Genomic DNA, 12389 nt, shown 5'->3' with positions numbered 1-12389 from the left:
TTTGATTCGTATCGGATCCCATACTCTTCAGTTATACGTTCATTAGGGACCAAAGGCCACTTACAGGTCCACACCCCGGGATTGTGTTTCTTCTCACGGACACTATCTGGACACTCTGAAGATAGTCAGAGGATGCAGGGTTAACTAATACCCAATTAGTCTGGTTGCCTCCTGCTCACTCATACTAAAAATAGTAATTTAATAACCATGCATCTTCTTTTCTTGTAAATATTCTAAAGTACTTTTAATGCTCATTGTTACATCTGCTATGTCTCTCCCTTTTATTGCATATGCTTGGTTTGTTTTAATTAATTTAGGCATCACCTCCTTTTGTCTGATCACCAGCGATCTCTAACCACCAGAGGTAAACATTCACACTTATAGAACTACAAATCTGCCATGTTATTAACTACAACACCCTAGGTTGCATAGGAGTACATTGCAACAGCCAGTTGATAAAAAAAAGGTTGGGGCATTTATTTCATTTTTACGCCTTCAGTCTGAGACATCTCGCGCACTGTTCCATCCCTCCTGAAAGAACTCCATCTTGGTTTATAGTTGAACAAGCCATCCTACTTCCTCTTCCACCACTACATTGTCTATCCATCCATCCATTTATTCATTTTATTTTGTAAATGTGTTATTTTTGAGGCTGATCTCAAAAATATAACAATTTTACTGACAGAATTTTAGGTGCAGGCTAGGACTGTCTCTGCCATTTGCAGATAACGTTGACCTTCAGCATGGACGGTCTGCTGCTAAATGTGTGACATGGCAGGGAAAGAAACAGCACCTCTAAATCAGAAACCAAGGTGCTTGACTGGAAAAAGGTGGCCATCTCCCAAATGGAGTTCAAGTATCTGCGTTTTTTTTTCATGAGAAATGGAATGTGAGATTTAAAGATGGATCAGTGCAGTGGCAGCAGTAATGCAGTTGATGTGATTGTTGTGGTGAAGGAGCTGTGACGAAATGCAATGTTCTCATTTAAACGCTCAATCTAGGTTTCTACTCACACCTATGGTCATGACTGAAAGGACAAGATCTCGGATACAACCGGACACATTTTGCAAAGTGTTATGACCCGCTTGTTTGAGTCGCACCATAAAAGAGAGATGAGCTAACAAAATAGCCTGAATGCAAGTTTTTTATTATAAAATGTAACTCATAGAACAATCAATCAAAGCAACCAACAAATGTCTAGGGATAAAAATGAAGATAAAGAACTTAGGATATAATCACAACAACACTTTAACTACATGATACAAGTAATACAAAACAAAACCATAGGGTTAAAGAGTCAATGAGATGGCAGGTCTTGACATGAGGACTCCTGAGTAGCCACAGCGTACTGGAGTAGCTACCACAACAACTTTTATAAATCCATTGATAAGTAATGCAGGCATCCAATCAGGATTTACCACACACTCCAATCTGGAGTCTTGGGATCATCACAGTGTATTAATATTGTAAAACTTAATACCTGTCGCTCTGCCTAAATCATAAAATATTCATCAAGTTTATATTCTACTCAAAAAAGTAAATGAAGTAAACTAGAAAGAATGTTGAACCTAAAAGTAAAGAAACTTTACTAATAAAAGATGCAACACAGGACAATTGAATGGGCTTTCTAAACTTGAGGCCCTGGTATACTGCAAACTAACCGTCCTTGAGCTCCACCTTCTTTGATGTGCGGCGTCTTCCCAGTGATTTGTTTCTCATTCAGGGAGTCAGACAGAGATGTTATGTTTAGAGACGTATTGTTTAAAGTTATTGTGTGTTTATATTGTGTCAAATGTCTTTCCCCCTGTTCTTTTTTTTGCCTTGACTCCTCCCCTCCTGAGTTTCAAGCAGGTTGCTGATGGCTTCCAACAGCTGTGTTTACTTAACATAGAGGAGTGAGAGGGGATAAAAACACAGGCCAAACACTTGGATGATGAGAAAGGAGCTAGAGAGGAATCTTTCTACAGAGCACTAGCTTGGTTTCAGTTAAATTAAAGCTGTTGTGAACTGTTGGAAAGTTGAATTGTGGTGATTTAAAATCTTACTTGTTGACAATTGGTACTTATTCTCTGTTGTGACTTAGAGCAGTATCACGATTTAAACTTTGATTTCTTTCTTTTGCTTTTCCCCCCCAGGAAGCAGTAAGGAGGTGGTCGGCCTTTTTTGTTGAAATCTTTCTCCTGTTTTGAGGTCAGTCAGGGAGTCAGTGTAGTTTTGCTGTTATTTTTCATCATTATTTTCTTGTAGCTTATTTAGAGGTTTTACTCCCAGACAGAACCCTGTTTTTGTTTGTTATTTTGGCTTTATTCCCCTCCTGAAGCTAGAGCTTCCTTAACACTACATTGTGTGTGACTTTGATTTTTTTGTAAATACATTTTTGGAACTTTACTCGTTGATGTGTTGTGACTGGTCCCAGTTTAGTGCTCTTTAAACTAATATTGTTGCGTTCATTGTATTTGCCCTAGACTTGTGTAGGATGTAACAGAGAACATCATCCAAAACAACACTAGCTACATGAATACACTGGAGAGTAGAGTACAGATGTATGCACACCTGTACAATTACTTGCAAAGAGATTTTAAGCTGCAGAGGTGCTGTTTGCCAGATGTTTATGAAGCTGTTTTTCTCTCAGCCGCTATCATTGTTTACGGTAAACGCGAGGAGCGCAACACATTTACAACCCCACCTACTGCAGTGTAGGAGTGTTGGAAAACAGTATACCATCACTCAGTCTTTTCAAACATGAAACATCCTGTGCACATGAGAAAATGTTTTGCTGCATTCATGTCACGTGTGCAACTTTTTGTCCATGTGTTTCTTAAACTCTAAAACGAGCGACGCTCGTACGGATCTGTACGGATTATCTCCAGCGTGAGTCCTCTTCTTTGCAAAATTCTATTGTACGGCACTGTGAAAAGGGGCGGGATTAAACAAGATGATTAGACATTAAAAAGTGAGCGATTGGTCCATATTTTAAATTTCTGTCCTGAGAGGTCATGTTTTGATCTTCGATTGGTCTCACACAGTCAAGTGATGCGATTTCGCAGGTCAGTTCACCAAGCTTGAATGTTGTAAGGCAACTCCGAAACTTGACGCACAAACTAGCATTTCCGGTCTGATTCATTTGCGCGCGTATGAATGGAAGTCTATGGGGAGAAAAGTCCAGTGTGACCGCGGCTTAAGTGCAAGTGAATGGTTTTTCTCCACTGTGGATCCTCATGTGTTTATTAAGAGATGATGATCGGCTGAAACTCTTCCCACACTGAGTGCAAGTGAATGGTTTCTCTCCAGTGTGGATCCTCATGTGTTTATTAAGGTGTGAGGAGGAGTTAAAAATCTTCCCACACTGAGTGCAAGTGAATGGTTTCTCTCCAGTGTGGATCCTCATGTGTAGATTAAGGTGTGAGGAGGAGTTAAAACTCTTCCCACACTGAGTGCAAGTGAATGGTTTCTCTCCAGTGTGGATCCTCGTGTGTTGATTAAGGTTTGATGATTGGTTGAAACTCTTCCCACATTGAGTGCATGTGAATGGTTTCTCTGCAGTGTGGATCCTCATGTGTTTATTAAAGTTTGAAGATTGGCTGAAACTCTTCCCACATTGAGTGCATGTGAATGGTTTTTCTCCAGTGTGGATCCTTATGTGAATTTGAAGACTGTTTTGTTTTCCAAAACTCTTTCCACACTGAGTGCAGGTGAAATGATTCTTGTCTCTCCTTTTCAAAATACCATCAGTCTGTAAAAGAGTTTTTTCCTCAATTTTGACATGATGTTCCTCCTCTTTACTCCCCTCATACTCTTCAATTAGGTCTGAAATAAAATAAATAAACAACATTAGTTTTCATTAAGTCTTAAAAACTCTCATCAAAAGCTGAAAAGTGAAAAGACACTGGAAACATTGGCTACACACACTGTAATTTTGATGCACATTAAATGTAAAATGAATCAGATCATATTTTGATCTGTCCATTAACATGCAGGGCTCGACAATAAGGACTGCCCGATGACCCAGGGCCAGCGTGCGAGACGCTCGGGACAGTATAGAGAATGGTTACTGACCCAATCGGGCCAGTGATGACTTGTCACTTAAGTTTAATTTGGCTGCGACTGTTTGTCAATTGCGTCGTGTTTGCCCAGTGAGCGTGGTTTGTCTGGCATATGTGAATCCCGCAATCGTGTGGGATCCGCGCCAAATCAATCGGTCCGAGATCGCCTGAATGAGGTGGTCTCGGCTCGATGGACTATATGCACGGCAGTTCCCCAAAACTGAAAATGGAAAAAAAACTAACAAGAAATCTGAGTGTTGAAGTATTCAACCAAGTTGCCAGTTTAAGGGTGATGATCACAGTGATGCATCAGTTAAAATGCATGAGTCTGGTTTAGTTAAGCCCGTTGCTTCACTCAGACTGCATTGTTCTCCCACGTGCACATCTTTGAAAGGCAAATGTGATTAGCAGTCAGTTAGCGACCTCTACTGGACAGGTTTGTGTAATCCTTTGTAACACTGAGCTTTGTAACATCCTAATAGACATGTTCTCTCACTATTATCAACCATTTTGTTTTTTATTATTGCCTAATAATAACTGTCATACATTAAACCCAAACCAAAAGTTTTCTAACTACTTGGAACAGGTGACTGAGGAAGCTATTTTTAGTGGGTTTTAAAATGAGCCCCACACAATTATAAACATTGTAAATAATGCAGATAAATGTCCAACATTAGATTTATTAAACATTTCCTGACATCAAGTGGCAACATGTTTTCCACAATTGTTTTTTTTTACTTTTAGAAGAACTCTTTTATTACATTAAAATTTATATAATTAATTACATTTAAAATATTTGCTAATCAATTTTGTTGTTTAAAATGTCGTATTTATATGTATTTTTTTTCTGCAAATACAAATTATTTGAATAATTTACCAGTCATGGGATATATTATTAGTGTGCTTCACTATATTTTAAACATTTGTTATTTTATTTATAAATATGTTGTTCTGCAAATGCATATTTTTAAATCTAATTTACTTGTGATGGATCATACTTATATGAATATTTATCACTTGAAACATGTTTGTTAAAAATATTTATTTATCTTCAAATGCCGATTATTTTAATAATTTACCAGTTATGAATCATACAACATTTGCAAATACATTTAGTATTTTTGTTGTTTAAAATGTCATATAGTTCTGCAAATTATTCTAAGAATTGTCCAGTTGTGCATCATATTGTTCATGTAATTTAAAGATTTGCAATTCAGTTTTGTATTTTGTTGTTTAAAGTCTTTCTATTTCATGTAGATGAAAACCAGTTCTAAAATGTATCATTTATGCTTCATACTATGTGCGTTTTCTAAAGATACAAAATAGGTGGTAAACTAGGGCTCTTCCCTTTTTTCCTGGCCTGTCTTTTCGTGGTCTGATTTCCTACTCTGCTCCTCTCCTCCTCTGGAGTCTATCTTCTCTGACTCTACTGCAATCACACTAACTTCTGGGCCTGCGCTCTTTGTCTCTCTCTCCCTCCCCCTGTGTCTCTCCTTCTGCCTCTGGTAACTTTAACTTAACATTTAAGCTGGGTACAATTTATATCATATGTTTTATCATTTCATATTTTAACATTTTATACAGTTATTTTGTACTTAATTCAGTTGTAACCATAGAGAATTATTGTCATTAAATCATCTCATTATCAAGTATTTGTGAATTACTTTTGATTTAACATCAACACTTAATATTGCAATACAATACAACCACATAATATCAATGCTCTCCTACATTTATAGCTATTAATACTGCCCTTATTTCCGTTTTTGGTATGAGATTGCAGAAGAATGGTTTGACTAGAAATGTACAGTTTTTTACCAACATACTGATAACTCTTTAGTCATTCGGCAGAACTCCAGTTCGAACTGATGTGGTTTAAAACCCATTCTTTCAAAACCTAAAACTATAACCTACACACACTACTTACAGACAGCACACAATATAATATATCAGTGCACAAGATCAGTACAATATGCATTGCATTTAAATAATCATTTGAATGAACTGATAGCGGAAGTGCTTCAGTAGTCTGTTGAGTACTGGAATTAGCATGTAAGCTAACAAATCACTCATGTTCTCATTCACAATAGTGACACTGCGTTTCCCATACACTGATTTATTTGTAGTAATGTGGGAGTTTTCACATGAGCGTATCTTTAAAGGCAACCAGTTGTCCACAGAAAGTTTAATTGTCTTCATGAAGAAAACTTGTTTCTTTTCTCAAATTAGCCAATCACAATAAATGTGCATTGTTTTGAAACTAAAGTCTTCATTTGTTACCCACAACACATCAAGATTTGATCAAGTCAAAATCTCATAATCTGACACAAATCACACCGCACGAGTTTAGCCGGACTTTCATTCGCCAGCAAGTTTTGTGAAATTGCAGACAAAAGCCCCAAATTGGAGGCAAATGGCTGTTTGTTCATGGGAGTGACAATCAAACAATGTAAATGATCAGAAACACAATCTAGGGGTGTAGGACAGTGTTCCCTGCATCTCCCCAAACATTTTCTCCTCCCTATTCTTCTAATTTTCTTTTCAGTGCTGAGCAAGTGTGCAATGTGCACAAATATAGTTATCGGTTCAAGTTGAAACACATTGTTAAATTTTGCTGTATTTGGCTAAACAGTTCAAGGGTGGCTCCCCAATGTGTAGATACATAAAATAAATTAGCTGACCAAAGTTCTTACGGGGAAAAGACTATTGAAGACAACGAATAGTGCAGTTCCTCAGCAGTGATGTTAACTTGTCTTTAGTTTACTTAGGTCACATGTTTTTTGACTGTGGGAGAAACCCGGGGGAAACCTACACAAGCACTGATTGAACGAGAAAACTGTGACATTCTTGCTTTGAGGCAACATTGCTAACGACTGGGCCACCATGTTGCCCAATCTAGAAAGGAGGGGGAGTAGGGGTGGAAGGGGAATTTCTCAAGACAAAGATAACTGAGGTAAGAAACTCTGGTTATTTATAGTGAGTTAGGAATCATCTTATTGGTGAATCATGTGTTAGCTAATGCAGGACCAGCCGTGGACAATCATAAGCATGTGATCCTCTCGAAAGTAGTTTATAAATAAACCTTATGTCAATGAACAGCCAAACTACACGAAAAAGCTGCCGTGTTGAATATACCCATGTTTGTGTAGACAAAGCTTCAATTTTGAGCACTCTGCTCTCCATTGTGAAGCTTCAGGTGAGTGCTGAGGCTTCTTTTATGTTTAAAGTCCTTTCCACACTCACTGCATCTAAAACGCTCTCCTGAGTGAGTCTTCATGTGTTGCTTAATGGAGTCTGATCGTGTGAGAGTCTTTCCACACTGATCACATGTGAACACTATGGTTCCATTGTGACCACTTATGTGATTTATGAGGCTAGCTTTGGTTGTGAAGCTCTTTCCACACTAAGCACATGCAAACGGCTTCTCTCCGCCGTGACTTATCATGTGGTAATAGAGTGCATTTTTACAAATGAAACTTTTACCACACTGTACGGTTTCTCTTCAGTGTGGATCGTTATATAGATCTCAAGGTCTTGTTTTTGCGAAAAACTTTTCCCACACTGTGTGCAAATAAAAATTCTCTTTTCTTTGTGAGTTTTCATGTGGATTTTAAGGGTGATGTTTCGCTTAAAACTCTTTCCACACTGAGGGCAAGAGTAAGGCTTCTCCCCAGTGTGAATTCTCATGTGTGCTGCAAAGTTTCCTGCATGATAGAAGCTTTTTCCACACTGTTGGCATGTGTACGGCCTCTCTCCAGTGTGAATTCTCATGTGGGTTTTAAAGCCTTGTATATAACCAAAACTCTTTCCACACTGTTCGCAGGTGTAAGGTTTCTCTTTAGTGTGAACTCTCATGTGAATATCAAGCTTTGGCTTTTGGCTGAAACTCTTTCCACACTGTTGACAGCTAAAATAACACCCAGAATTGGATTTCCGAGGTCTTCTGCGTAATGAAGTCTTTTTAGTCAGTGTGGGTTTTTCACCAGTCATTATTTCTTGGGGTTTCTCAAACTGCTGTTTCTCCTCCATTTGATAAGTCTCTTCTTTCAGTACCACCACGTCTTAAAAATAAGTGAACTTTAGTATGAAGGCCCAAAGGAACAAGCATGAAATGGATGTTTCACCCACAAATGAAAATGACCGTACCATTTACTCTGTGTTATGCAGTTTTGATCAAGAAACTCATAAAGGTTTAAAACCACACGCGGGAGAGTAAATGGTGAGGCTATTTTCATTTCTGCATCAACTATCCCTTTAAAGGGTTCCTATTATGAACCTTTTTACAAGATGTAAGAGGTTTTGGCTCCAAATCAGATCATAAACCTTGCAGAATATTTAATTTTGAGGGTCAGAGGAAACCAAGCTCTTTTTGTGCCTGTGGCTTTAAATGCAAATGATCAAATGCACTCGCTCCAGATTACTCATGTTGTGTTCCCTCATGTGTATCTTCCACTAAATTTAAACATTTTTTACTTGCTTGGAAGACCCGATTGAGACAAATCCTGCATGTTCATAGCAAGTGCGCATAATTTACCTTATATTAGTGAGTTTGCATTATTGTATATAACTTATGCAAATGTTCCCAGTACTGGGTTGCAGCTGGAAGGGCATCCGCCGTTTAAAACATATGCTGAATAAGTTGGTGGTTTATTCCGCTGTGGTAACCCCTGATTAATAAAGGGACTAAGCTGAAAGAAAATGAATGAATGAACTTGTGCAAATGCTTAATGCCACGTTTGCTGTAAATTGGAGTGATGAGGAGATGGCAAGATGACATACTTTGCTACTTGTTTTCATTCATTTGTACTTTTGTATTTGTTTTCTTGCCTTTGAGCATGTCCTGAGGCTTAGCTGAAGACCTACTTGGTGACATTTGATATATCCGACAAGATGCAGAAATGCCATTTAAAAAGGTGACCTGCTGTTTGTCCAATAAGGGACAGTGACAACTTTAATATACAAATAATAATGTTGACCAGGGGTTTGCAAATGTGAAACGCCTGTTAATGAACACCCAGGATTATTTTTTAACCCCAGGTAAAGCATGAGCAGTGTGGAACATGATTACAGATAACCCAGGATTCTGTAAATACAGGGTTAGAATGACCCAGGGTTAACAATTTGAAGTGTGAAAAGTCCTAAGAATACTCAGCATCAGCTCTCAGGATAACCAGAGTACAATGACAAACAGCGACAATTGTCAATCATGTCATAGCAGTGACCAGGGTCCATTTCAGAAAGGAGGTTAAGTGAAAACTCAGAGTATTTTAACCCTGAAATGAGAGAAACTCTGGGTTTTCCATTTCAAAATGGCAGGTTTGTCAAACTGGAGAAAGCAGGGTAAGTCAAGCCTGTTTCTGAAAGTAACTTTAACTCAGTGTCAGTTACCGTGGTAACTTACTCTGTGAACCTAACCTGGTCAGGGGCAGGTTTTATTCTTTAACCCTGAGTGTCTGTCGTTCTCCTTCCCTTTTTTTTAAAGACAAAGTGGTATTTCTCCCCTTAGCCTTACCTTTCCACCCACCTATTTTAATGCTCAAAACGATACAAAACGATTGATGGAAACATCATGATGCATACTGTAACTTTTTAAAAATCCACATAAAAAGTGCGCAAAACTGAGCAGGATAAACTTTTATTCGATAGAATCGATGCGCCTAAACTGGGAACACTTTTACTGAACAAATTACAGTAGGTGCATTAAAAAAGGTTTGTTATAAGAGATCATATGAGGATGAAAATGTGAATAGACAATCCAGCAGGCTGAGCGCACTGCAGAACATCGGAAATGTTGTTTTGGTCATTCTAAAACGCTTTAACCGTTTTAGTTTTAATGTATATTATTAATGACCTCCAGAGTGTCAAGAGAGTCTGTTCTCCACGTCTCATGGCTTCAAACGCCCCCACGTGTTCATTGTGTGTCAACATTGTCTTCTGAGGCGCTAGTACATTTATTAAATAAAGAAAAAATTGACGCAGCTTCTTCTACCGCAGTAAATTCTGTTTTTACTGTTGATATGTGGCACCAGTTAATCAGGAAGTGATGATTTTTAAGGCCTAAATTTTTACGACATTTTATGACTCACGGAAACCCTCTTTAAACACAAGAGCCCTGGTAATTATTTATTATAATAATGATGTAATTCTAACTCAGATACTATCTGTGAGAACTAGTAACAACTACTTTTAATAGTTTAAATACATGAAGAAGTTGATGAAAAAAAGGGGATTGTGATCAATATGACATATGCAAATGGAGAGCACTAAGCCAACACTATCACTGTAACAGCAGATATCTTCTATGAGAATACTTTAGGTCAAATATCGTCAGCTCAGTTAAACTTTTTTTAATTTATTGTTTTTATTTATTTTTATAGCACCAGTGCTCAAGGACACTTTACAAACCATAGGAAAACAAGAAAAGCAATAAACTTAAGGAGATGGGAAATGGGAGACTAATAATACATAAAAGAATGACAAAAGACATGAGAACAAGTAACAGGAAAGAAACTCATTCCTGTCTTTCAATGAGTGCTTATGTGCATTTAGGAGAACTAGGCAGCACACTCAGGGCTGCAAGATGGATTTAATTTAGTATTATTATTAAAATATATCTGAATGAGGATCAAATGACTGAGTTGGTCTTTAAGAATGAAAATCAACCTGTTTGTTCCTGCAGATCTTCCTGTTTGACTGTGAATGTTTCTTCAATCTTCACATCTTCACTCTCCTCTTTAATAAACGCCATCTTTATAACAGTGTGGAGATCAGTCGCTTCAGCAGGAGTTTTCTCTGTGTTTGGACACTTTATCCTGTTTAAAATGAACAAAACAATAAAAATGTCCTGTTTAAAATAAATAAAACAATGAAGAGAAAAAAAATAACTTCTCTTCAACGCTTGCTTCAACAGTTTCTTTATATGAGAGTAATTAACAAAAAGAAATAAGGCAAAAGGTACCATTAAAACACTTATTACACAGATTTCTGTAACTTATTCAAACAATAGCCAATATTTACGTAGGAGTAAAATAATACTACGTTGTAAAAAACATGAACCTTTAATTAAATCGGTTTATATCTGTAAACGTTTTAAAACAAACCTTTCTCTAGTTGAATCACAGCGCTGAAGCGGCGCCGCCTGATGACGTCACACCACGCCAAACTAAAAGTCTTTTTTGTTTAGCTTTTTTTTGCCACTTACTGTTGAAGTCATGGCTAGGGCCAGATGGAATCTGCGGACGTTTTTTGCTATTTCTGCGGAGAATTTTGGTAAAAATCTGCGGATTTCTGTTAAATTTATTTATATTTACACACATTTACTCAAGTAAATAAATAGAATTAATGATGGGCTAAAAATCTGCGAAATTCCTGGTCATGGCTTATATATACAGCATTTGGAGTTGATCAAAACCTTTACTCTAAACATTTTTAAGACAATAAAAAAACTTTTTAATCCACTAAGACAGTGTTTAAAGCAGACAATCTCAACATTCTAAGATGTATAATAAAAAATCTCATGGGTGTTTTGAGTTGAAACTTTACAGACACATTCTGGAGAATCTCAAATCTTGAAAAGGGGTAAAATTGGTGCCCTTTAAGTAAAAAGTACCCATTACTACTACATGTTTTAGTTTCACTAGCTGGGTCATTATCACTATAAAGTGCCTTTGATGTCCCACAAGATTGAATCAGTCCTATTTGAATATAATGCGCAATATAGAAACTCTGATGTTTTGATATAGTTGGTTAAACCTTTACACACATGCAGGTAGAATTATAAGTGTTTTAACATATGTTTTTGTCTGTTTTTGCCATATTCTTTCATTGAATAGATGGGATTTTGCCATGTCCCACACACTGCTCAGACAACTTCAGTGAGTCTAAAAAGTAGGTAAATTATATCAAATTAAAAAAAAAGATTTTTAAATATTCTTATTGTCTTAAACAAGTTATTTTAAAGAGAAGTCATTTTAATAACTTTTATTCTGTTTAAATAATATCATTAATCATTTTGCACGTGTCCTTGAAATTGCTGTCCACCCTGTCATGATGTGGTAAATGCTCCTTTAAGAAACCCTGTGATGTACTCATTGGCATCCCCGTGCCCATTTTGCTTTGCTTTAGAGGTTAAAACATCTGCTGTGCACACAGTAAATATCTACACTTATGTTTCCTATTTTTCCTCATATTGTGTTTGAAAATGAATGTTGTCAAACTTAACATGTCCCTGTCAGAGTGAAACATTAATTAATATAAATTTAGAATTAAAAATAAAGCTTTTAAACTGAGTACAAAGAGCTTAAATAGGGAAACACTTTACAGCTGCAGGTATAACCTGTGTTGAAT

At 37.0% G+C, this 12389-nt stretch overlaps 1 protein-coding gene across 1 annotated transcript; it reads right to left on the bottom strand.

Moving 5' to 3' along the window:
• Positions 1-1173: 1173 nt before the first annotated feature.
• LOC130222191 (gastrula zinc finger protein XlCGF49.1-like) lies at positions 1174-10851 on the bottom strand. Its single transcript, XM_056454828.1, has 2 exons — positions 10707-10851; positions 1174-3807 (listed from the first exon to the last, which is right to left on the bottom strand). The coding sequence occupies exons 1-2, from the start codon at positions 10789-10791 to the stop codon at positions 3179-3181; spliced, it is 714 nt and encodes a 237-aa protein (XP_056310803.1). The 5' UTR covers positions 10792-10851; the 3' UTR covers positions 1174-3178.
• Positions 10852-12389: the final 1538 nt, after the last annotated feature.

The sequence above is a fragment of the Danio aesculapii genome, chromosome 4, assembly GCF_903798145.1.
Source record: "Danio aesculapii chromosome 4, fDanAes4.1, whole genome shotgun sequence".
Lineage (NCBI taxonomy): Eukaryota > Metazoa > Chordata > Actinopteri > Cypriniformes > Danionidae > Danio > Danio aesculapii.
Note: the sequence above shows the minus strand (reverse complement) of the source record. Positions and strands in the feature narration are given on the sequence as shown.

Excerpts from the sequence above, each read along its gene's own strand:
- LOC130222191 (XM_056454828.1), bottom strand. The coding sequence starts at position 10,791 with ATGGCGTTTATTAAAGAGGAGAGTGAAGATGTGAAGATTGAAGAAACA. Across the intron at positions 3,808-10,706 it reads AGATCTGCAGGAACAAACAG|ACCTAATTGAAGAGTATGAG; the intron begins GTTGATTTTCAT and ends ATTTTATTTCAG.